Below are 25,708 nucleotides of genomic sequence, written 5' to 3'. Positions count from 1 at the left end.
CTCGATCGTTGCAACTATACGTGCTCCAAAAAAGCGTAGAGAGATTCAATCGAAGTGTAAAACTGTTGAGAACCAAGTGGCTATATGACATAAACAGAAAGTTAATAAAAATACATACCATTTTCTGCAAAATTAGTAGGACATTAACATCTATATAAAACTATACCTGATATGATATAAACACCAATGCTAAAGAATCATAATTAGCATTATTAATATTTTATTAACTTATTAAAATATAAAAATTGTCAATATTATAGTAAACATGTATAATTTTTTCGTTCATTAAATAAATTTCATAAAAGACCTTTTTTTTGTAAAGTTTATTTTCACTAAATATACCACATTCACAAAATATACATACCATAATATTATAATTAGGTACTTACAACATAATGTTATAGGTAATACAAAAACATCTGACATTATATGATAAAATATTATGTTTGGTAATTTTAAACGATTCATTTAGTTCTAAATTTAATATCTAGATTGAAGCGCGTAGGTACCAGAGATTTTAGCGATTTTGTATGAAACTACTTACTTTTTTCTTATCTCGTTTTGGTACTCGTGTATTCTATCGAACCAAAAAACGAATTTGTCCATAAAACCGTGGAAGCTGATGGACTTATTTGTAAGTGATTTCAAAACGGTACAATATTTGTTCATAAGATTTACTATTAACAAGGATGGAAATAATGTATATCTTATGTTAAAAAAAAAAAAATAATAAACACAATTTAGGTTGATGGTTAGATTAACTTCATATTTAACCACTGTCTCTCACAATCAAATCCACCAATTTCGTTTTCGTATACGTGGAATTACCATCAGTTCTCCACATTAAGTTTGAGAACGTTCGTATACGACGCTACTCGATCATTAAACAAATTATTTATTGTACCTGCTCGTAAATAAGTGTACCTACCGTATTATTATCACGTTTAATTCTCGGCACGATTAAAATATCCCAAACCAACCGTACCTTATCTTATATATTATTGTTATATGGTGAAATGGTAATTGTCCAATTGCATATACATATTATCGTTCGTAAACAAAATTAACATATACTAGGTACGTGACCTACGCCTTACAATAATATATTTAACAATTATTTTCGACTATAACTATCTGCATGAGAATAATACATAATGTATAATAATAATACAATATATTGTCTCGTAGCGTTGGTTTTTCCATTCATAAATTATTGTATATTCGGATGAATAATAAAAATCTACTGTTACGCGTTACCGCGACAACGTCCTTCTCTATTTTGGTTTTGAGTATGCTTTTTTTTCTTCCTTTTATGTATACGTATTTTTTTTTTTTTTTTTTTTTGGGCAAACTATCCTTTTCGAGTCCATTACCACTATCGGATATGAATATGGTAATGTGTAATCCATACACGTATCACAAGCCAGTATCAAAATAACTGCAGATATATTTTATATCCGGCCATATTATAATATGCCGTCGTTTCACATATAAATTGGTGATTATGCGTTTTCGCCATCATTCTTTTGAACAACGATGGGAAATTTCGAATGCATATTTTTCGTGTTTTTTTTTTCTAACGCAGTGTTTTAGTTAGAGTGTTCGCATATCACGACACACACATAATATATATATATATATACATATATATAATGAAGGGAAAACAGTCCTAATGTGTATTTATTTCAACAAGCCCTAACTACTTGAATACTATATATTTGGAATGCATTTTGTCGGATGACAATTATTACACAATACAGTACGAATAACACTAATTTGTAATAAATGTTTGGTTTTCAACACATAAAGTAATTTGACACTAATAGATAGAGATACTCCTGAGTTTGATATACGTATATTCCAGAAGCTACTTTTGCTTATGAAAAAAATTCCATATCAAATAAACAATAATTGTAAGTCATTGCTCGACAACGGTTATTAGTTATTATCATGTGGTTTCGTAATGAACGAAAAACACAAAAATGTGTTACGAGCTTATAATGAAAAAGTTGCACTGGGAGGAATCTGTTAAACATCTAGTAAAACAAAAATGATAACTATTCTCGTGTAAGTATATTAATATTTTGTTACAATACGTACACTTCTATAGCATAACCCGCAAATAATATAAAACTATTATACAAATAATAATTGCAAAAAAAAATTTAAAATTCTTTAAACATTTTCTTTGTAAAAAAATGCGTGGCAACAGTCCAAAATTATACATAAGTATGTATAAAATAAAAATAAAAATCTTTGTAGACTACTCTGCGCACACCGCAACGTGGTGTTAAAAACTCTGATATATTTTGAGGATCAAATAAACTTGTGATTTTTTTATTCGGTTCCAAAATATATAAGCTATTGCAATTGTTAATTAAATTATATTACTTTTTTTTTATTCATAAACATGATTTCAAATTGTGTTCGTTATATTTTTGAAAAAACACTTTTAAGCAATTTCGTACTACTGTTCAATATTAATATATCTGTAATTATTTCATCCAATCTTAACAACAATTTGAAGTACAGGATTTTGTGAATTATTTTTGTTTGGTGATAACTTGTACGCCTTGGTGAGTGACAGGAGTTTAAAACCTTCTTTGCAGTATACTATAATCTTTGCCAAAATTATATTTAAATATACAATGCTTCAAATAAGCAATAGTAATTGATTTATTGTTTGACATTACATTAATAAAATGCAATAATATAATAAATATAATTATATAATAAATTACACATTTTGTTTACTATGGTTAATCTTTGTTTTTTATTATAGTAGTACAATACTTACATCAAATTATTAATTATTAAACGTGTCAGATACACATTCATATAAAATGATATAATTTTTTATCTATTTTATAGGTGTTTTAAATCAAATTTTAGTTTTTGATATCCTAACTATATTCTGTAAAATATTAAAAAAGCACAAATATAATACTGTGTTCCAATATTAATAATTTACATTTAATGTGCTTTAAGTTTATTTTATAATATATTCAAAAGTGAAAATTGAAGACCTCCGAGAGTGTTTTGTTACAAAACATTAATTTTTCAGACATAATTTCTTTTATGGATTTTCATGTAAAAATAATTAATTAATTTTATTACCATCAATCATGTTCCAAATGTTTACGATTCAATGTTATCAACTTTTTCCATGGTGTTTTAACAATTTTGTTTTAATTTAAATATTTAACTACAGTATTCAGAATACATAATTATAATTTTAATAATTCTTTTAATTTGAATAACATCTGATTAAATATTTAAATTATATTATATTTTTATTCGTTTGTCTAAAATATATTTTGTTTGAAATAATACAATTTATTAAATCCTTAATATATTTTATATTTGTGAACATACATTATGATTTAATATTTGTATATACAATTAACAGTTGATTGCATATTATTATTTATACAGTTGTACATATTTTAGATTTTTTTTTCAAATTATAATCAAGCGTAATATTAGATTGTGGTCAGTTAAGAAAAATCAGTGCGGAATCACATGTTGTTACATGTAATAATACTTTTATTGGACCGCCGATTATTTCAAATAATTATAACATTTAATATTACTACACCAAAAGAAATGATTCAATCTGTAAATATCAGTAATTAAGTAAATAAGTGAAACGATAACAGTCAAATAATAATATAAGAAAGAATAGGCATGGTGTAATCCATTTATTATTATTAACTTAACAGTATACTTTTGCAAACCATCTTAGTGAGAGTGAAAATTGCGTCGGAAAATACGTATATTATGATCGTTTTTGTTGGTTCTTTTTGTCGTACATACGTATACTTAAGTGATAGATCATTCGCACTAAGTCGCCGTAACAATAATTTGCAACCCAGTCACGGCTGTATAAGAAATTGCGTGCTGGATTGAACACGTTTCAAGTATTTAATACATTTCGGTTAGGTTAGTTTGATTTTCATTGCGTCGCCGCCGTTGATTAACTGTTAGCACGTCGTAGGTAGTGAGTTAGGTGCCCATTGTCTTGTTCGCAAGACTTATTATTATTATGATATATATGCATAGTGTTTTAGCAAGCATGTTCAGACCATTTTTTATTTAATAATGAATTTATTAAAATTCTCATTTTCGGAATTTGTAATTAATAAATACGCTGACAATACGCTTAAAAATTATATTTTTAAATCCTCGAGGTTTATTTTCTTCTAATTATCAAACTAAACCACCTGCCTTCTTTTTACATTTTTTTTGCTGTAAATTAGTGGATAATTATTTTTTTTATGTTTATGTTTATGTATGAATTCAAAATAGTAGTGTTTTGTTATTGAAATGTTTATATCAATAATAAAAGTTCTTAAAATGGTTATGAAAAATATAAAAATCTTATATTATGTAATTTTGGATGTAATATTTATTATACTTCGATCATTTTATTAAATTATAAATATTGATAGACTAGTATAAATTACCATATCTTCTTAACCCATTTTATCATAGACGTATTATCATTAGTATAAAATGTTAAATAACTTAAAATTACTAATTTGAATTTTGATTTTAACATGTTAAGTTATTAAAAAAAAAATACGCCATAAGTAATTTATAGTAGAGAAGGGGATTCTTATTTGAAAAAAAAACAGACATTTGTAACTTCACATTAAACTTGTTAAGTAATAAAAAAATCTAAAAATGTTTAAATTATGTTCGTTAAGTATTTATTTAAAACAATTTTAAAACTCAAATTTTGCTTGGTGAAACAGTCTGTATTATATTTTATATTGTACCACTACATATAGCATTTTGTCATTGATTTACTAAGAGAACAACTATTATTCTAAATCATCCGATTCGGCGATAATATTATTTGGTGCTATGTACCTACTCATGATATTCAACACAATATAATAACAAAAATCAAATCATGATTGTATGCCGCGCGTATATACCTATACGTGTGCATTAATATTATTGTTGATGTCTACTGTTTATTTACATAATATCACCAATATCTTATGTATATCTGGTTCAGGTTTTCTCAATATGCATTACTTGGTAACACAGTCATTCCATTTATATATGTTCATAGCACACACATGATATAAATAAATATATTTATGAGTACCTATATAATAGTTGTATATATATATATATATATATATATATATATATATATATGTTATTAGTAATTATGAATTAATGTGTATCTGGACAACTATAATAAACATAAATAACCAATTTTCAAAATGTCTGAGATAATGTATTATTACCTATACTATGAAATATTATATTGAACATACATATTTATTAAACAAAAATCACGTAACGTACCGGAAGAATATTACAGTACAGTGGTTGAAAATTCCCGACTCTCTGACTTGTGGTAGCGGCTAGACACGTCTGGTGTACAACATCTACAGATTACATTATACTACTAAAATGATGGAAATTTAAAATATTTTTTGCGTAGTTTATCTTTATTTTGCATGTTTCTTATGATAATGAAATTACGTTATTTTTCTGTGATGCTTGTATACGATCATTTTTTTATATTTTTATTAATTTTCTTTAAATTTTGAAAAATGACCGGCTAGAAATAACTTAAGACTTTTTGTTTGTTTCTTTATTAATTAAAATAAAAACTTTTATTCTAATTTAATTTGCTTAGTAAATTACACAGTCCAGTGACATGAATCAAACGATGAAAATGTATTAATGCCATTAAAAATGTAAAATAAAACTTTTTTTGTAGTAATCAAATTAAGTCTAATGTACAAACAACGCTATTACACCTCGTTAGAACCAGCGATTTTTCAGTGAGAAATTTAATCAAAATTCTACCATAAAAAAGTTACAATTGTAATAATAATAATAATAATAACAGTTTATGTTTAATTAGAAATGTATTATTTTCTCTTAATCTTGCAATGCGTAAACGTTTAGAAGTTTGTATCTTTCTTTTCTAATTATCATCAAAAAGGGTTTTCTGAGCCGTTTATAGCATGCCAAATTGAAAAAAGTTAGTATTTATAAAACAAATAAACATAAGCAACAATTAAAATATGAAATAAATGCAAATATACGAAAGATGTTTTCCGGATCCACAGATCATAGTTATTTAAACTTATGATTAAAGATACTTCATGAAAAACATAATTTGAGCTTGAGTCATAAAGCGTCGCGAATAGATTGGGATGCCGAATAATACATATTATTTGTATGTATTTAACTGCGTTCTATTTGAATTAATTACCCTAATAATCTTACTATAACAACTTATAAGTTTAATATGTAAACATGTGGTTATAATATGTTAGGTCGTTGATTTATTTCTGAATATTAAACTTCGATTTTGCAAAACTAAACATTATATTTTTATAATTTACAATCACGATTTTACAATGATATTGTTTTTTGTCTCTATACACATGGCAAGTATAGATAGTTAAAGAAAATTCTTTGATATTGAAATTTGATGGTTTTTTTTCTTATAACATACTGGTTGGTTGGATCTATTTTGTACTAATAAATATTTTTCAAAATAATCGGGAAATACGGGTAATATGTTGAGAAAATCGAATATGTTATTTTGGTACAATTCAAAAATGAATAATTGTTGATCCTTTAAATGTTTAATAAATGTTTGATTGATTGATCAACTTTTACACATGATATACATTTTTAAAATATTTTGATTGTTTTAAGTAATTTTTTTTTTTTACTTCTATAAATTTCGATATTTTTTTTTGCTTCAAAAACTTTAAAATTTAAAATTGTCGGTCAATAACAGTGTTTTTTTTTATGTTTTACTTGTAGGGTATCATAATGATATTATAATGATATGGTAGGTTTTGAAACACATGTTTTAGTATGACGTGGGACATAGCTTTGTCGCTAAAAAAACCAAGTGGTCACCAATCTGAGAGCTATCAACGCCGGACGGCGCTTGACCACAGCACTATTATTATTAGTGACTGCGATCAAAAACTACGCCACACAACGCTCCTTATTTATTTTTATACACATTTAAAGTTTAAATGCTGATAAAATTCATCAAAGTTACAAAAGTTTGAAAATTGTTTTGCAGTTTTTTAAATGTTTAGCTTTTATATTTAAGGCATGACAATTTAATACAAAGTACTTTTAAAGTAGTTCATAATGGAATTAAGAAATATAAAAATATATGTATAAGTATAATTAAAAAAAAAACTTCTAATTTCGAATTTAGATTAAATCACTTATTTAAATAATGAATAATGATGTCAATTATTTTCCTAAAATTCAAAAACATTATTCTCGATGATTTTAAACTTTTATGTATATCATTATATTTTATTCACACAAGACACAAAGATATTTTCAAATGCAATGTAATTTTCGTAGGTAATTACCAATAGTAAAATAAATTAATTTAAAAACAATGTCAAAAAACATTAGTTGAAATAAAATTAATGATATAGGCTGAATGACTGTCTACGCTTAGAATCTTTTTTCAAATACAATGATATATTATTGAATTCAAATTTAACACATTTATCACACCCACACAACGCATACTTTACAACAGATCAGTATTTACTTTCAAACCATTTTTTTTTCAATGTGTTTTATGTGACATGTAAAAATAATTAATTAAATATAAACTTAAATAGAATCAAGATTATGACATCATATCAATATACAAATTACTGTTAAATCTAACTTTCTTATAAAAATGTATCTATACTTATATGTTTAATTTAATTTATTTATTTTAAATTTTTTTTAAAAAGCTTTTGATTCTATATTTTTTTTTATAATTCAGCATTTGAAAATATGTTAAAAAAATCTCTTTAGGTAGTTGAAACTTTAGTTTTTGAGCTGATTGAGGAAGCTATTATTTTTGTAATAACGAATGTATATTTTTCACTTTGAATATTTTCTTTCATGTTTATGGTTGTGGCCATTGGGTTGGAAATTTTATGTGCAATCCGTATTAAGTTTTTCTAAACTACTGCAGTTTGTCTAATATAATAATAACAGCGAGAACATGAAGAAATGTAAGAACCGAATACACAGTTTATTGGTTCTATTATTATTTATTGATCCCAAAGTCCTATATATTTGTTTTCTTCAACTAATAATAACTAATAACTAATAGTAATGAAAATAATTGTACAAACTGTGAATTTAATTTAAAACTATACTATGATAGGGCACCGTTAAATTATATTACTATAGTATGTAAAATATATTTATATTTAATTATTATATAATATAATCAAAGTTCTCTGGTTTAAAATAAATTAATTTTTAACTGATATTTTTTATAAGTTATTTTCTGGTGGTATTTTCTATCAGATATTGACTATCCGATGTCAATAAACGTATTTTAATGTTTTAATTTTCGACATAATCGAATGATTTTGTCGCTAAACATAGTCAAAGCCTTTAACTTTTAACACAACATTGTTTGCAAGTTTCACGATATTACGAATATTATCATGCCTATATTGTGTCATTACCTATATTATTTCACTCTACGTAATAATTTATGGACTAATTCAATCGCAGTTAATGTAATGTGCACCGTCATGAATATATATGCATACATGAAACGACATGGTTGGTTGAGGTGGCAGAAGAAAATCATAAATAATTGCTTTTTATCGTGGTTATATTATTTGGTTGTCGCGCTGACGGGAACTGCAGTGCGTAGTCGTGGGTGAGGGCAGGGGGCATCGACTGAAACGTATTTCGGCCTTCTAAAAGGGACCGAAATAATTGATATTTATAAATTGCTGGGAGCTGAAAGCCATATTACGCCATAACATCCCGGCATGTCATCTCTACCCTTAGCTCTCGCTCTCTCTACTATCACCCTCTCTCCGGTCACCGCGTCCAACGCCTCTCACTCATTGCGCTTCGTCCTACCTACCGCTAGGCGGCGGCGAACCGACCGCCACGAAATTCACCGCTTTCGCCACACCGAGTACCCGCCGTACACGCGTGCATATTATATATATATGTTACCGGCAATATAGACAATTCAGGTATTTTGCAAACTACCTAGGCTTTATGCATATTGCTGACCCATTTTAGGCAATATAAATAAAACATATAATGTTTAATATTATTTTACATATAACCTAGGTATTTTATAAAATACCTAGGCATTATGTAAAATGCCAATTTCTTTTTAGGCAAAGTAACAAACAATTTTTCATAATCTGTTAAAACATTATATTAATTTTTAATTTTTATCTATTACTATATTTTCATACATTGATATTATTATTATTATTGTATTATATTATTTTATTAAGTAATATTATTTATACATTTTACTTAAACTAATAGCTACTTATTACAACATGTTGTAGAAAAATGACATTTTGAAGTGCACAAAACATTATTTTTAAGGCAAATGCACTTTTTATTTTGGCACTTGGTCTTACAAATACATTTAAAAAATCCTTGGCCAGTTCCTGTGGACTGTTCCTTTGCGACTGTTCGTAATGCCACTTCTGTCTCTATTGGAACCTCGTCAATTTGTAGTAGCTTTTTCTGACATACTGTAAACTGACTTCTGGCATATAACTGCTTCAGAACTCCATCCCGAGTTCCTAATCGATAAAAACCATCACTTGTCACCTAAAAAAAATAAAATATCTTATAGTTATTATTATTAAATGCATAATTTTTAAACTTATTTATTACTTCTAAAACAATTGCCAGTATACTTCTTGCATCTAAACGTCCTTTATCTACCTCAGGAACTGGAACACGTACAGTTGAATGAATTGCCACCGGTAATAGCTTCTTATCCGACCACGCCATCATTTTTTTTGCTTGATTTTCCAGATTTTCTTTGGCTCTAGTTCGCATGATATTGGCGTTTTCGTTATTTAATTTGATAGTTGTAGCTAATTGTTGTTCTGTATGTAATGCTTCATTTTCGATGTTTTGTGGTTGTTCTGTAATTTTTTCTGTTTCTGTTACTTCATTTTCAATATTTTGTGGTTGTTCTGTAATTTTTTCTGTTTCTGTTACTTCATTTTCAATATTTTGTGGTTGTTCTGTGATATGTTCTGTGTCAGCTGATACTTCATTTTCGACTTTTTGTGACTGTTCTGTAATTAATTCAGCTAACTGTTCTTCATTTTCTATCGTACTTATTACATCGTGTGGTAAATTTGAAGTGTTTAGACCAATTTTAATTTTGCAGCCAAATAAAGCTTCATATGGAGACATTTTAATACCAGAATGATAAGCTCGGTTTTTCATAAGCTGGATGAATCGAAGTCCTTCGCTCCAGTGTCGGTTTTTTTCATCTTGCATCCACGTTGTCAACATATTTTCAATATCCTGATTTGCACGTTCTACACTACCTTGAGATTGACTGTGCCTCGGTTTGCCATGTACTATTTTTAATTCGGGCCACATGTTTCTTAAATTAGACACTATTTGGTTTGAAAATTCTCGTCCATTATCAGACTGCAAAATAGTAGGAGCTCCAAGCAACGTAAAAATATCTATAATATTATAGGCTACCTCTTCAGCCCGTTTAAATTCGAGGGGCTTGAGAACAACAAATTTAGTGAGGTGATCCTGGTACACCATAATAAATTTAAATTTTCCATCAGGATGAGACTGGAAGTCTATTAAATCAACTTGGCATCGGGAATTAAAGTCTGGAGATATTATTGGTTTAACTACCACTCCTTTTTTCGAGCCTTTTTGTTTTTGTTGACATGGTTCACAAAAATGCAAAAATGTCTCTATATCACTACGTGTTATATTTTTATATTTATTACCAAGTTCTTTGATCATTCGATCACGCCCACCATGTCCTATTGATACATGTGTGGCTTGCAATATATCAAATAGCTCACTGGTTGGCACATAATACAGAACAACATTGTCATCTTTTACAGGGAATATAAGTTTCGTTTTTCCTTGTACAACCAGTATATCATACCTACGATAACAGAAATAAATCAATTAAAATAAATCTAAATAAAAAAATAGATGGCTGTATTTTATAAAAGTACTTTATATACAGGGCTTCAAGGCGCGGATTTCTATGCACTAAAAAGTATCGAAAGTTATTCGTTAAGTATTTAAATAATTAATTACTTAAATACTTAACGAATAAAAAAATAATTTCAAAACACCAGAAAAAAAGATGACATTGCATCAAAATCCCAGCCCCAGCCCTCGGTTAATATTACGAAAAAACAATATATTTTTTTTTAAATTTAAGCCCTGAATTTAAGTATTTTTTTCTAATATGAATTTCTTACCTTTTGATTAAACGGAAGTCTTTAGGCTCTTTTTTCTTACGTCCAGTTTTAAGTTCTGCAATAATTTCTATCAATTCGTTATATTTTTCATCAGACAAAAAACTAGTATTATTAGCCAAATTTTTACGGTTTTTATGTAGTTCGTTATAAAAATTTGACTTCATATTAATCGTATCCATAATAATGCCACACTGCTACGAGAAACGAGAATGACGATAAAATAATAAAAGTAAGAATGTTCAATTTAGTTCACACCGCGACGAGATACGAAAATGACGATAAAATAATAAAAATATGTTCAATATAGTTCGTCAGAATTATTATTTTTATAGTAGGGTATGAATCTGATGCAATAAAGATTAAGATTCTTATCTTTATTGTGTCAAATCATCACGCGGCGGCCGGCACACGCATTTACAATAAACGATAAGTAAAGTCGTTGGTGAATACTGAATAGGTAAAGCGCAGATTTCTATGCAATTGCATATTTTTTTCTTTTCACATTTTTGGATTTTTGTCAGTTATCTTTATAAATTATAATAGATTGATTGAAAATAATAGATTTTTATTATTAATTAATTTGTAAATTTTAAATAAATAAAAAACAATCCTTGCAAAAAACCGCGCTCTAGTAATAGTCGATACCCAATTTTGTTTATTTTGATCATATTTCCTATTTCACTTCTGGCATTATACATAATACCTAGGCAAAGTTCGTATTGTGCATATTTCCGAGTGATTTTTGGCATTTTATATAATGCCTAGGCATTTCACAAAACACCGGATTATCCATACTGCCGGTAACATATATATATATATGTGTGTGTTGGTTTGTGTGTGTGTGGCTGTGTCTGCGTTTATGTGTATATGTCCCAAGCGCGTTCAATATGCATTGCCCGTAAAGTTATTAATACTAATTTGCTCTAATCCGTGACACATTGTAAGCCCCTCGTCCATCTCTCCCGGGGGAGTGGCGCGGATCGTCCCGAATCCGGCTACTCCGTCTGGTTCCATCGCCGTGCACTCCGCGTATTGCGTATAATAGTACGGCAGCTGCGCGCGCAATCCCGCGTACCCGCTACCCCTACACAAAGACCACCCTCCGACCGCGCATACAACCGACCCCCCCTCTCGGTATTCCACCGCAACACCGACGTACGCGTTGCGGCGATGAATCTCGAGGGATCGGCGCAAAGTTCTAGCAGCGGACCAGATGAAAATTTATCTTTTCTTGTTTCAGGATACTTTTGGCACATCACCGATATACATTATGACGTGAATTACGCAGCCACCGGCGATTACGCACAAAGTGAGTATAATGAGTATATATTATAATAATATCTATACAAGAGTATTATATTGTTACAATAAGTATTTGCGTTTTAATCGAACAGTTTCGTATTGTTTAGTAAAAAAATAGGGGTGGTGGATTGCAAAATAATTTGTTCAAAATCGAAATAATAACTTAATTGTTTGTTTTTACACGAATATTAGAATATTACAACTAATTGTATGGCTTAGAAACAAAATGTATGTATCCGAATCGTTGAATAAAATTAAGTGCATAAGAGTTAATTAAAAAAGGGGGTTATAACTTGTTTGGTAAAAAAAAAAATAACGGGATGATAATCCTGTATCATAATTTATGAAATAATATTATTGAGTTATTTGTATAACCCTAATAATTTAATAACGATGACACTACGTCAACATAATATACATGTATAACAACAAGAGAAACATGAAATAAGTGTACTTGTGCAATAATTTGAGGAAAAAAAAGTAAATATCTTATAAATGCATGTAAAATGCATTTTTTCTTTATTTTAGAAGATTTAAAAATGTCAGCTTTTAGAACATGACGTGTGTGTAGAAAAATAATATCGCCCCCCCCCCCCCCAAAAAAAAAAAAAAAAATATTAGGACAAGTCGTGTCCTCATCCTCCTCTACTACCACAATTATAACACAATAACCGAATGTCTCACGTGCAAGTATATTCGACCGATTAGATCACGAGTGTCGTCATATAATGAAAATGGCGAAATGTGGTAATATAAAAAATTATTGTCCACAAATTATATGCGTTCCTAGTTTATCGATCGGAATTTTGGTATATTATTAAATTGGGTGCCCCAGAATTTTCGTGTGGATGCTAACCGAGTATGCATTTTCCACCCGTGAGTAACCGACGGCATCATAAACATTTTTTGCTACTCCGCCGAAAAGTTTACCACCGAAAGATTGATCTAAACAGGAATAAAGTTTGAAACAGTTTTGTATACATGCGCATTATGCGTGGAGGGCAGTAAAATGTCGGAAAAAATCTCAGAATGCCTGTGATTGCCGTCTTTGACGAAATCAAACCAAAGCTGTGGAATTGTGGTTAATGCAATATATATACACGACTAGCCGTTTTTCGGTGTGACTGAGATTGGTTGCTCGTAACCACCACTACATCCCTCTAGCATACTCAGACTTTTGGTTTGTTTCGTAAAGTTTTTAACCACATTTAATTTTGAAACGGCTGATTTTTGGAAACAGTTTGTAAGAGTTTTGTGTGGTTCTATTTGAATGTTAACGATTTATAGCTGCAAACACTTTTAAGATTTTTAGATATTTTAGTATTTTATTTAGGAACAAATCATTTTATAAACACAGTTAGAATAGGAAAAATAATAGTTTAGAATAAAGTTTTTTGATCGATGATAAAAATACTATACGTACAAATAAGTTGATTGAGATTCGTAGTGTTATTATAAGGAATATTAATAAAAGCTGACATTTTTTGTTTATAAATTATAATTTTCTTAACATTTTAAGAGGACGTCGTACCCGGATATGTTGTCTCTGTCTTGCACACGTACGACATAGGCAACACGCGTTTACGCAGTCTAAATAGAACTCGCTCAATTTTGGTTCTTGAGTAAATATACATATTATAAAATTAAAATATGACAATATTTTGGAAGGCAAGACGACGAGTTTTTAAAAAAAAAATTTAATTTTGAAAAGTTAAAGGTTATTTAAAAATTTTGAAATTTTTGCTATTTCTAAACGATATCACCGTCTTCATCTTGATTTTAAACCAGGTTTACTCTAGAACTAAAATTGAGCGAGCTCTATTCAAACTGCGTAAACGCGTTTTGTCTGTATCGCATCTGTGTAAGATGGAGACAAATGCGGGTGCGACGTCCTCCGATTGTTTAATAATTGATTATCCTATATTATTTTTATTCGCGGTTGTTATTTATTATAATTTTATTATCTAAATATTTGATAACCGTTTTTATCTAAATTTGTATTATACATACACATATTTTATATTTATTTTTCCAAGACAATGTCCACAGAATAGATGAAATTCGTTTACAATAATGCATCGTAAAAATATATTGAATTTATTTTAACTATTAAATTACTTAGTTTGATAATGTATGCTATTTCTAACCACTAAGGCAAGTTAATTTCTAAAACAATTTTGAATTGCTTGTGTTGAATTCTACTAATTAGATTTTATAAAGGCATTTACTGACTGTATAAGTTATACGTTTCAGAACTACCTTCTATACAAAATGCATTAAAAAATAAATATATATCGAAAGCTTAAATGAAAAATTATTTGCACTGACGATATTGATTTATTTTACATCATTGTGAATATTTTATCATTTTATTTATGCTCAGTTGATAATTTATCTGTTCGAACGCGGATCTACTAAAGCGCATTATCGCGACTTATCAATTTCCCCCCTCCCTCTTCGAAGTTCGCCATCGTACCGAAGCTGTGAGTGCTAATTTTATATAAGCTGTGCCGCCATCGGCCAGCCTTTATATTAGATATTACACTTTTTTTTTCCTGGCGTTCGAGCCCGACGCATCGTTGCGTCCGCTCGCCGCCTCGCACCGTGTTGTGTGGCGAAACCGCGTGTGTGGTAAATGCGTTTGCATACATATTTTAAGCCGTTGTGGCATTTTGCGAACTTATACGCGTTCTTTTCCAGCGGTCGACCGCAACGGTCGATATACCTTTTTTGCCGGTCGTGGCATCGCGTATCGTCACCGCAGTTGTGCCTTTTTCGCGTCTTGTTCGGCCACGTGGTCGACGAGGTTTTTATTTTTTGTGCGTTGTTGCCATAAAATCACGCATAGTTGCGTTGCTGTGCTGGTATTCATACACCAAAATTAATTATTATATTACATTCGTGTGCGTCGTGTAACGTGCTGTCCGAGAAAACAACGTGTTTAGACGAGCTCTTCTGTGTGTTGTCGCCACAGAATCTAACACGGTGTTTTTCGTCACCTGGTGTGACGCGTGCATCTCAATATCATCATCATTGTTCCAGCGTTCCGGACCACTAGGCAGAGCTCGAGCGGTGTCGGTATCGTTAACCTATTTTTTTGTATTTTCATTAATTGTACTGTTTGATTTATTGTAATCGTCATATACACAAATTATTTATTTTATTATTATTTCATGGGCGCCCACCTTTATTAGACTGTTAAGCCGTTTGCATTGATTATTATTATTATATTCTATTTATTTAATATACATTTTTGGTGGTGTTATATGCACTCGTATATTGAAGTGCTATTATAATATATATATACCGGATAACATTTTCCCGTTTCCAACACCTCGCGAGTCGTGTCCGATAACCGCGAATTTCCAAAAGTAGGATCGGACGCGGCGCCAACATTTGGTAGCAGAGCGTGGTTCCGACCTCAGTGGGGGGTTCGGTAGCGGTGTGTTGGTTCGTGTTTTGCCTTGGTATTTTGGTGCAAAGTACAGTGCTTGGGTGTTCCCCGGACGTTGACATTTATTGTCTATACGTGTGTATTAGTTGACCGGCCTTCCCCGTGGGTGATTATTATTATTAGTACTATTTAGGTACTGTTAAATTAAATTAAGTTAATGTTTGATGCGCGCATAGTGCAGATAGTAGTATATGGCTGATATAGGCGTTTATTAACATTAAGTTAACCGCGCGTTGGTCGTGGTGTTTGCTATCAGCTGTACTGTAGATTAACGTTAGAGGTAATTCTACGCATCACCTGGATATCGTCGATATATTCAATAAGTTAATGCGTATACGCGATAGCCGTCAGTTTTGATATCGTCGATATATCTAAACTACACTTAATTAGTCGTGTCGGTTGCGAAATTGATATCTCCAATATATCAATTGCACTAACGTTGTAGGTATACTACGTAATTTGCGCCTGTCGTTGAAGTGATATCGCCGATATATCATTATTATTATTTATTATTCGCGCCGGTCGCTGTGAAATATTTTATATAACATTTTGGGTATTGTCCGTTCACTCCGGTTGTTTATACCGTGTTGTGATTTAATTCGTAAGAATTCATTCGGTTGTAGTCTTCCATAGTAGCGTAGGGTGGGGTCCGCTACCATGGCCGAAGATGAAGAGCGTCTCCGTCGTTTTACAAGATTATTAAAATTGAATACTATAAAGCGCGCGACTGTGATTGCGCAAATTCGAAGCACACATGATGTGGCATTACGTGTCGTTACCGACAATAGCTTAGTTTCCCTGTACTCCTTTTACGTGGCTGACCTAGACTCTTTGTGGCACGAGTTCAAGTCTTTTGATCTGGTCGTATTAAACTGTTTGTTTGCGCTTAACAGGGCGGACGAGTATTCGTTAGACTTACATTCTACCATGCGCAAACTTGTCGACATGTCCAAAACCGTTTGGACACAAATATGTCATATGGGCACGGAGCGTATTATTAAAGCACATCCGACGACTTTTGAGTCAATTCCGCGAACGTCGAAGACTGTCCGCGGCCAATGTATTAGTTTTCCGAGTGGACATTTTTCGGAAGTGTTACCGACCCGTCCGTCTGCGTCCGATATAAATTCAGTCGTGTCCCGCCCAACCGCCACACCATTGTTGAATCGTGATTATGATATGTTAGATTGTAATTTGTTGACGTTCAGGTCACCATTGGCCAAGTTGGTTTTTACGCTCGGGCCTGTAATGAGATCGCCGAATTTCGTAAGGCCGTGTATTTATGATTTGTTTAGAAACGGGCCGCTCCTCCCCCCCGACATTATCTGTGCAGTCCGCGCTGCCAATGGAGCTCATAAGTGGTCATTGAACTTTGTTAAAGGTTCGGCCGTGTTAAAGCGCGTAGTCGCGCCGCCGCCGCCGCCTGTGTTCCCACTCCACCCCGTGGTATTCCGTAGGCCTACAATGTGCGTACAAAATCCGGAACGCTATCGCGATGCGTATCCGTCGTTATCGATATATTATTTACCTGCGCGTCGCCGTCTTCAATACGTGATGGGATCGCCGTCGTCATTACGTCAATGGGCAGACGTGACAAGTATCGTGGTTTGGGTAATAGGCCTTCACAAATCGTTTAAAAAATATATGTTCAATCGCGGGTATCAGATCCGCACATTGTTAATGACCGGTTTCTTTGGACAGTATATTAAATCATCGAACGTCGATAGGGCGTTGCGTGGCATAATGCCGATTATTCCAGCCCGACTCCTCTTATACTGGTGTAACACACATGGAGCGAACGGCGATCCGTTGGAATGGGACGACTCATCTCCGTCGCTATCCTTATGTGATTTACCCAAATTTCTGTCGTCGTGTATCACGCGTATTGTTGATATGACCAACCAATTGTCTACGCGTACTTGTAATATTGACCACCTGTTGCATACTGTGGTTCATAGGCGTCGTAAGAGTGCCACTCGTGGTCGACATAACTGTGACCCGTCGGTCCTTGTTGTCATTTGCGAAGCTTGGGTATCGTATATATTACCTCCAAGTAATTTGTTTCCGTATATAGTTTTTGACGGAGGCGGTCGACCGCGGCGCTTAGCCCGGTCTAAGCGCGAACGTACCATTTACGTAACGTCGATCTCTTGCGTCTCACAGCATTTCGGTCACCGATTGCACCGATTGTTGTGCTCCACCAATCCGTGTGTCAGTACCACGATGCGTTCCGCATCGTCATCGGGACAGGGGGCAGACCCGTTACATATGTACGAATTGCGGCTAATAATTGTCCGTCGAAAGGTAAGGAGTGATGTAATATGTCCATGGTGGCATTATTACCCACCAATAATTTGAAAATGATTTACTATCATTGTCGCGTCCTGGTGTGTCACCTATAAGCACTGTGCTCCTTGACACGACGCGTCTGGCTCACCAACCCAACCACCTGTTAATTATTTTATTGTATTGCACGTTATTTAACTATGTATAGACATGTCGCTACTGGTTGGGTGTTGGAACGGGGGGAGTCCTCATGTATAAATCCGAAATATAATTTGATCGGTATTATTATTATTATTTTGTAATTTATATTATTTTGTTCAAGCGGCACTATTGTTTTGTGTCCATAATTGTGTACATTATTTTGATATCGTCTTACGACTGGTAAAATGATTGTTTAATTATAAATTTATAAATTATGTTTATTTCACTTTTACAAAATTATTAATTATTTTTTATAGTGCCTTTGCGACTTTCATTTTGTTGTACGGACATACGTCCTTAATATATTTTTTTTTTGTATTTTTACAATTATTTATTACCTGAATCATATTCTGTTCATTGGATTGTTTTTTTTTTTCTATTATATATGTGTTTAATGATTTTTTCTCTCCTTATAAAAAAAAAATAATGTGAGCCATTGGCACTACAATTTGTAACAGGTTATGAGACCGGCAGCTATTGACGTCGTACTTCCATCTTCATTGGACTTCCGATCCGGTTCTCTCGTCAACGCAAGTGATGCAAAGCCTCACGAGGGGAGGATGTTCGAACGCGGATCTACTAAAGCGCATTATCGCGACTTATCAATTTCCCCCCTCCCTCTTCGAAGTTCGCCATCGTACCGAAGCTGTGAGTGCTAATTTTATATAAGCTGTGCCGCCATCGGCCAGCCTTTATATTAGATATTACACTTTTTTTTTCCTGGCGTTCGAGCCCGACGCATCGTTGCGTCCGCTCGCCGCCTCGCACCGTGTTGTGTGGTGAAACCGCGTGTGTGGTAAATGCGTTTGCATACATATTTTAAGCCGTTGTGGCATTTTGCGAACTTATACGCGTTCTTTTCCAGCGGTCGACCGCAACGGTCGATATACCTTTTTTGCCGGTCGTGGCATCGCGTATCGTCACCGCAGTTGTGCCTTTTTCGCGTCTTGTTCGGCCACGTGGTCGACGAGGTTTTTATTTTTTGTGCGTTGTTGCCATAAAATCACGCATAGTTGCGTTGCTGTGCTGGTATTCATACACCAAAATTAATTATTATATTACATTCGTGTGCGTCGTGTAACGTGCTGTCCGAGAAAACAACGTGTTTAGACGAGCTCTTCTGTGTGTTGTCGCCACAGAATCTAACACGGTGTTTTTCGTCACCTGGTGTGACGCGTGCATCTCAATATCATCATCATTGTTCCAGCGTTCCGGACCACTAGGCAGAGCTCGAGCGGTGTCGGTATCGTTAACCTATTTTTTTGTATTTTCATTAATTGTACTGTTTGATTTATTGTAATCGTCATATACACAAATTATTTATTTTATTATTATTTCATGGGCGCCCACCTTTATTAGACTGTTAAGCCGTTTGCATTGATTATTATTATTATATTCTATTTATTTAATATACATTTTTGGTGGTGTTATATGCACTCGTATATTGAAGTGCTATTATAATATATATATACCGGATAACATTTTCCCGTTTCCAACACCTCGCGAGTCGTGTCCGATAACCGCGAATTTCCAAAAGTAGGATCGGACGCGGCGCCAACATATCTTTTATGCTGCTTTCATCCTCCACACTTTTGCAGCTTATAGAAAAATGCATATTATTAGTTTATTTCTAATAATAATAATTATTATTTTTAATTTTCTTTATTCAAAATAAAACTTGATTTAACCTTTATACTTATTATATATTTTGATTATAAAACTTCAAACGCCTTTTTTTTTTGTCAATATCAATCATACGTTAAGCATAAGAGTGTAGAACAACAATTGTATTTAAAAATATATATGTATATATATTTAAAATTATAGTTTATGTTTCATTATTATCGATTAAATATTAATATAGTTTGGTATCTCGTTTTTAAATTATGACCGGTATAAATATATTGAAATTTTCTTTTGACTTTATTTATTAATGTCGAATGACCTTTAATTATAACCGGACATGGTCATTGTTAAAGCAAATTGCACGTGTTGGTCAAATTCAACTGAAACTCATTATCGATGACTTATTTTCACACCACAAATCCAATCTATAAAACAAAACAAATTTACACTCAATGAAAAAAAAATAATATTATTATTATATTTTACAAACTTTTAATGTATCAAACTATCAAATATAAAAATGAATACAAATTATCTGTTAAACATTATGATTTATAATACATAAGATACCATTTTTAAAAAAGTTAAAACTTATCGGAATATTAAGTGTAAACACTTATATTACATCGATCAACTTGTTTATTACACCACAACTTTTGTAAGATAATTTTTCTTCTGTCGTCGCGCAAACTAAATAGATTATTAATAAAAATACAAATATTTGTTTATTATTATTATTTTTTTTTTGTTTATTTACATCAAATAATAAAAATAATATGTCCATGAAAAAATAGGTCTCGAAAACAATGACCATACAAAATGTTATTTTTCATTTAATGTAATAATACTTCAAACAGATCAAATTAAATTGTTGTGTGGTAAGTTAAAAAGTGTATTCTCTATGCATAATATTGACCATTTTTTTGTTACATTCGTTGAATTTTCGAACAATAGTATCAAACGTTAAAAAACCTCTAGTCCTACTTTTAAATTTACATAAAATTATTATTTCCAAAACGTTTCCGACTCTCAAAATAGTAAATACCTATATACATCTATTTGTACTCTTACTTTTCTTTTCAAATAAATTGCTCTGAGTAGACGAATTACAAACATACCGGATTACTAAACATACGGCATTTAGGATAAAGAATTTACGTGGATTAGTGTAAACGATGTGACGATGTGAGTTGATTTTTTTTTATTAGAATTACATTTATTACTTTATGTAAATATGTATATAGTATATAATATATACATATATAGTCAATAAACATTTATGTAAACCGTAGTCGTGTTTGTATTTTAAAATATCGTGTATAAGTCGTACTTAAAACTTTTAGGAATGAAAAATAGAGTTGGTGTTGTATATTTATCGTGTTAAGAACTAACAATAAACGTTTTCCTGTTATATTGTTACGTATCACATTCTATTCCATAAATTTCAAACCTACTAAAAACGAAAATATTCAAAGCTTTTATTTTGTTGGTGTCACATCACATATCTTGTTGTATCGAAATCGTAATAAAACCATAATATGATGTATAGATAAGAGAGACTGGGTACGACTGTAACACGTGTAATATCTATAGTCTCTGTAGTGTTTATATTACCACCGACGATATAAAAATGTCAACGAACAAAAAAATACTCACATTGCTGTATATGCGTTGAATGATTAGTGTAATCATTCAACGCATATAAAAAATTATAAGAAAATTAATAAAATATGTTTTCAATATAGAATTGCAAAGTAAATCATGTTATCGTTATTTTTTTTTTGTGCATAACATTTATTTTTTATTTTTTAATATCTGTTTATACAAAGGGAAAGTTATATGGTTTATATTAATATTGTTCCGAGTACTATATCTATGTATAATAAATACTTTTTGTCAGGGACAAAATATGTAACATTTTATTTTTTAATAAAACACTACTAGTCTATTGGTTTTGATTACAACCATTTATAGTTAGTATTAAAGGACTGTTTATTTGATACAACATTTAAAAACTTTTATCTAATTTGTTTTGTTATTTATTATATTATTATATTTGTAATTATGTCCAAAGTTTTATTATATTCCATAATTATTATTGCATTTTAAGTATTTAAGTAATTTTAGAAATTCGATGATTAATTTTAGCACTTTTTTTTTATTCACCACGATTTTATTAAATATTCAGTATAATCTAGTTAAATGACGTTTAACTTATTAACTTTATATTATCCTTATACGACTGTACATTCGTAATACGCAACTAAATTAAATATGAAAATAAAAATTCAATACATGCACATTATTTATATGATAGTTATAATATTATTATAAGTCATATGATTCATTAAAATAGCTTAACACAATTTAAAATAGAAATATTACATATGTTACAGTCATGCCAGCATTCCCATCCATCCCATGGATTATATAGGCTAGTTAAATATATTAAAAATGTCTTTAAATAACAATTATTTATAATGTATTATAAATTGTTCTACAATGATGCCAAACAAATAATGATAAATTAACTTACAGAGAAATAGTTACTCCTTAAGAACAATAAATTTAAAATATATACACAGTCAATGGGACCTTAGAAACAGGGCTTTAAGCCAAGAAAATAATTGCAAACATCGATACTTTTTTGTTGGCGAATTTAACAATAGATTTATCTCAGAAATGCTTTTGATTGAACCATGAGAGTTTAATGAATATATATTATTATTATTTATTTTATTTAAAGTAACAGCAACTATATTTTTGATTAACGGAGTTAAATTTATGTTGTGTTTATAAAAGTTTTCACTCAATTTACTGCAGCGTTCCCACAGTGGTATGTAATTTTTAAAACTTTTTTGGTTTTTAATGATTGTATACAATGATATTTTGTGTAAATAGTATCGTCTGATAAGTTTAAAATCTTTAGTTTGTTGCGGGCGTATAATAATAGAGCTATTATGTATTACACAAAGTCGATAAAATTGTTATCTGTGTACATAATTTTTATATACGATATAAATATATATACATATCGTATTCGCATATAAAATAAATATATTCGAACAAATTTCTCAAAAGTTAGCTATTCAGAAGACTTGAGTTGACGTCATACAAATACAATTTTATACAGTAATTAGATATAATTATATTACATGAGTGTAAAAAAAAAAAAATAAAAAAAATACCTTAAAGATATAATTAACTAAATATGAAATAACGTCTATTCTAATGTATTTTTTATTTATATTATGTTGATTTTAATGATTATACAATTTTTTAAATATTTTATATTAAACAAAAACAAAATAATAAATAAATCATAATCTCAACACGAATAAAACGAAATACCTACCTATAGATAATAAATATGTTATATTTGTTAGTTGTTTATGTTAAGCCTTATAATATAATACATAGGTCGTTATTATTTTAAATAACATATAAATGACTCGCATGAACCGTTTGGTTTTTTAGGTTGCAAGCGGTCGGCGGTCGATCCGGAACTATTGGTCATGGAACGGCCCAGTCTACCGTCCGGCGGCGGTAGACTGGGCGACTACGGATGTGATTCGCCGTGGACACTGGTCCAGTCCGCTGTGAAGGCAATGAAGGAGAAGCACGGGGACAACATCGAATTCGTGCTATGGTCCGGGTAAGGTGTTTTGTTTGTTGTGTGCCACAGAAAACGGGGAAAACAATAATGACGATAGAATAAAAAAATAATAATAATAATAATAATAAAAACAAAACAATCCCCTTTATCCTTTTCCGGTCCATGCGGCCACCGCAGGACAGTTACGCGTATTAAACGCACATAGTATATATTATTATATAGGTACACCCAAAGACCGAAGGGTCGCCGAACAAAAGTTTAGAGTGGTTTCTACCCTTATCTCGGCCCAATGCTACTGATTGGCAAATTAAAAACGCCCCGTAAAGTGTTTTAGTTCTTGCTGTTGTGTGTGACAAAATAATAATAATAATGATATAATATATTTGTTCATTAAGTTCGTTTGTTGTTATTATTTTTTATATTCTCCGTTGGCTTAGATTAACTAATTGCCAAGCTCTATTAACGGTGACCATAATTTAGCGTAATGACTCGCCTCTCCTCGTCTGTATACGCGTTTACTGCAAATTATACGAATCGCGTGACTCTGACGTCTTTGTATTTGCCAAAACGACAATTGGCGGATTGTCGTTGATGGTTCGTACATTTAAACAGGAAAAACGCTATCTGTACGAATTGTTGTAGATTTGTTATATATGTACAACGTAATGTCAAGAAATTTACGTACAGAAATAATTAGAAAATTTCAGCTCTGTTTGTTAGGTATAATAATATATAGTAATATAACTATAACACGTAGGTACCCTCTGCCATAGAACGTAAATACGATTTTCAATCAAAATAATTGCTTTATGTTTTTACGCAATTATTTGTTAAAATAAGAACGAATCATCCGGAAATACTTATTTCATTTCCACCGTTGGTTGGGATTGGGGGTCCCCAACTGCAGCTAGCTGGATCCTTGGACTCGTCTCAGATATTCCGCTGCGTCAAAGATTTGTTTTTCATTTTCACCAATTTTAAACGATTTTAAATTAAAAATTTAAGAGTAAACAAGTGAGCTAAATTGTAAGTACTCAATATTGTTCACGATTTATTAATAATGTACCTACGTAGTTTCCCCGTTATGAAATCGCGTATTCGCGTTGACGTGATTGACGGTCGGATATAATTTCGCGGCCGACGGCTGTGCAAATAAACGCCTCCTAACTAATTACATTGATTAATTATCTATTAATTGTTAAGTTTTGTTATTTTCCTACCGAGTCTCTCTTGTCAATAAAAAAGTATTTAATACTTTTCTCTTGCATTTACTGTAGTTTTAATTTTATTACCGGTATTCTACAGTTATTATTCAAAGTGTTATAATTATTACGATTATATAGGGTTAATAAATAATAAGTGTTTCGAGAAGGTGAATAATAGATCTGTGACTTAGGTTGAGTTAGGTAAACTGGTTGATTTAAATTAACCCATTTACTGGTAATATATTTGACGCCAATAGCTAACCTAACTCCGACAAATAATATCAGTAACATATTGGCATTTACTATTTATCGTTTCCATTGGGATTTAAATATATAAAAATGGTAGGAAGGAACCATTTTTTAAGTACATTAATATTTAAAACTAATTTATCTCCATATTATACATTAACAAGTTCAACATTATGACTTTTATTAAAATTAATTAACTAAACATTTTTATTTTGTACAATATACTATATTATTCTTTTATACTTAAACTATTTAATTTAAATTAGGGCTTGGAATCTCGTTGGTTTTTTCTGTTTCGGTTACAATTTGGCACATATACACAATTCTGATAGTTTTTACGAATAACTGAACGTTAATTATTGATAATACAACTTTTTTTTACTTCCCATTAAGCCTATTTTATTTTTATAAATAAATAATCAGAAACTATTAAGTATAATATTATAAATATATATATGTGTATTCAATATGTACAAATATATTATATAGT

General features: G+C 30.9%; 2 protein-coding genes across 3 annotated transcripts in view; one reads left to right on the top strand and one right to left on the bottom strand.

Moving 5' to 3' along the window:
- Positions 1-25,708, top strand: part of LOC132919081 (acid sphingomyelinase-like phosphodiesterase 3a) — a 221,045-nt gene that overhangs the window by 85,600 nt on the left and 109,737 nt on the right. The window contains exons 5-6 of the mRNA XM_060980431.1: positions 12,520-12,588; positions 23,626-23,803. Coding sequence (XP_060836414.1) covers positions 12,520-12,588; positions 23,626-23,803 — 247 coding nt within the window. The remainder of the gene's footprint in view (positions 1-12,519; positions 12,589-23,625; positions 23,804-25,708) is intronic.
- Positions 9,047-12,099, bottom strand: LOC132922959 (KRAB-A domain-containing protein 2-like). Of its 2 annotated transcripts, XM_060986710.1 has the most exons (4): positions 11,280-12,099; positions 11,028-11,064; positions 9,694-10,954; positions 9,047-9,627 (listed from the first exon to the last, which is right to left on the bottom strand). In XM_060986710.1, exons 3-4 carry the CDS (start codon positions 10,804-10,806, stop codon positions 9,334-9,336), a joined length of 1,407 nt encoding a protein of 468 aa, XP_060842693.1. In that variant the 5' UTR covers positions 10,807-10,954; positions 11,028-11,064; positions 11,280-12,099; the 3' UTR covers positions 9,047-9,333. The 2 variants fall into 2 exon arrangements, with proteins under 2 accessions (XP_060842693.1, XP_060842692.1); XM_060986709.1 differs by lacking the exon at positions 11,028-11,064.

The sequence above is a fragment of the Rhopalosiphum padi genome, chromosome 2 (assembly GCF_020882245.1).
Source record: "Rhopalosiphum padi isolate XX-2018 chromosome 2, ASM2088224v1, whole genome shotgun sequence".
NCBI lineage: Eukaryota > Metazoa > Arthropoda > Insecta > Hemiptera > Aphididae > Rhopalosiphum > Rhopalosiphum padi.
The sequence above is the reverse complement of the archived record's forward strand: the minus strand, read 5'-3'. Positions and strand labels throughout refer to the sequence as shown.

Excerpts from the sequence above, each read along its gene's own strand:
- LOC132922959 (XM_060986709.1), bottom strand. The coding sequence starts at position 11,458 with ATGGATACGATTAATATGAAGTCAAATTTTTATAACGAACTACATAAA. Across the intron at positions 10,955-11,279 it reads GACTTCCGTTTAATCAAAAG|GTATGATATACTGGTTGTAC; the intron begins GTAAGAAATTCA and ends CTGTTATCGTAG. Across the intron at positions 9,628-9,693 it reads TACTGGCAATTGTTTTAGAA|GTGACAAGTGATGGTTTTTA; the intron begins GTAATAAATAAG and ends TATTTTTTTTAG.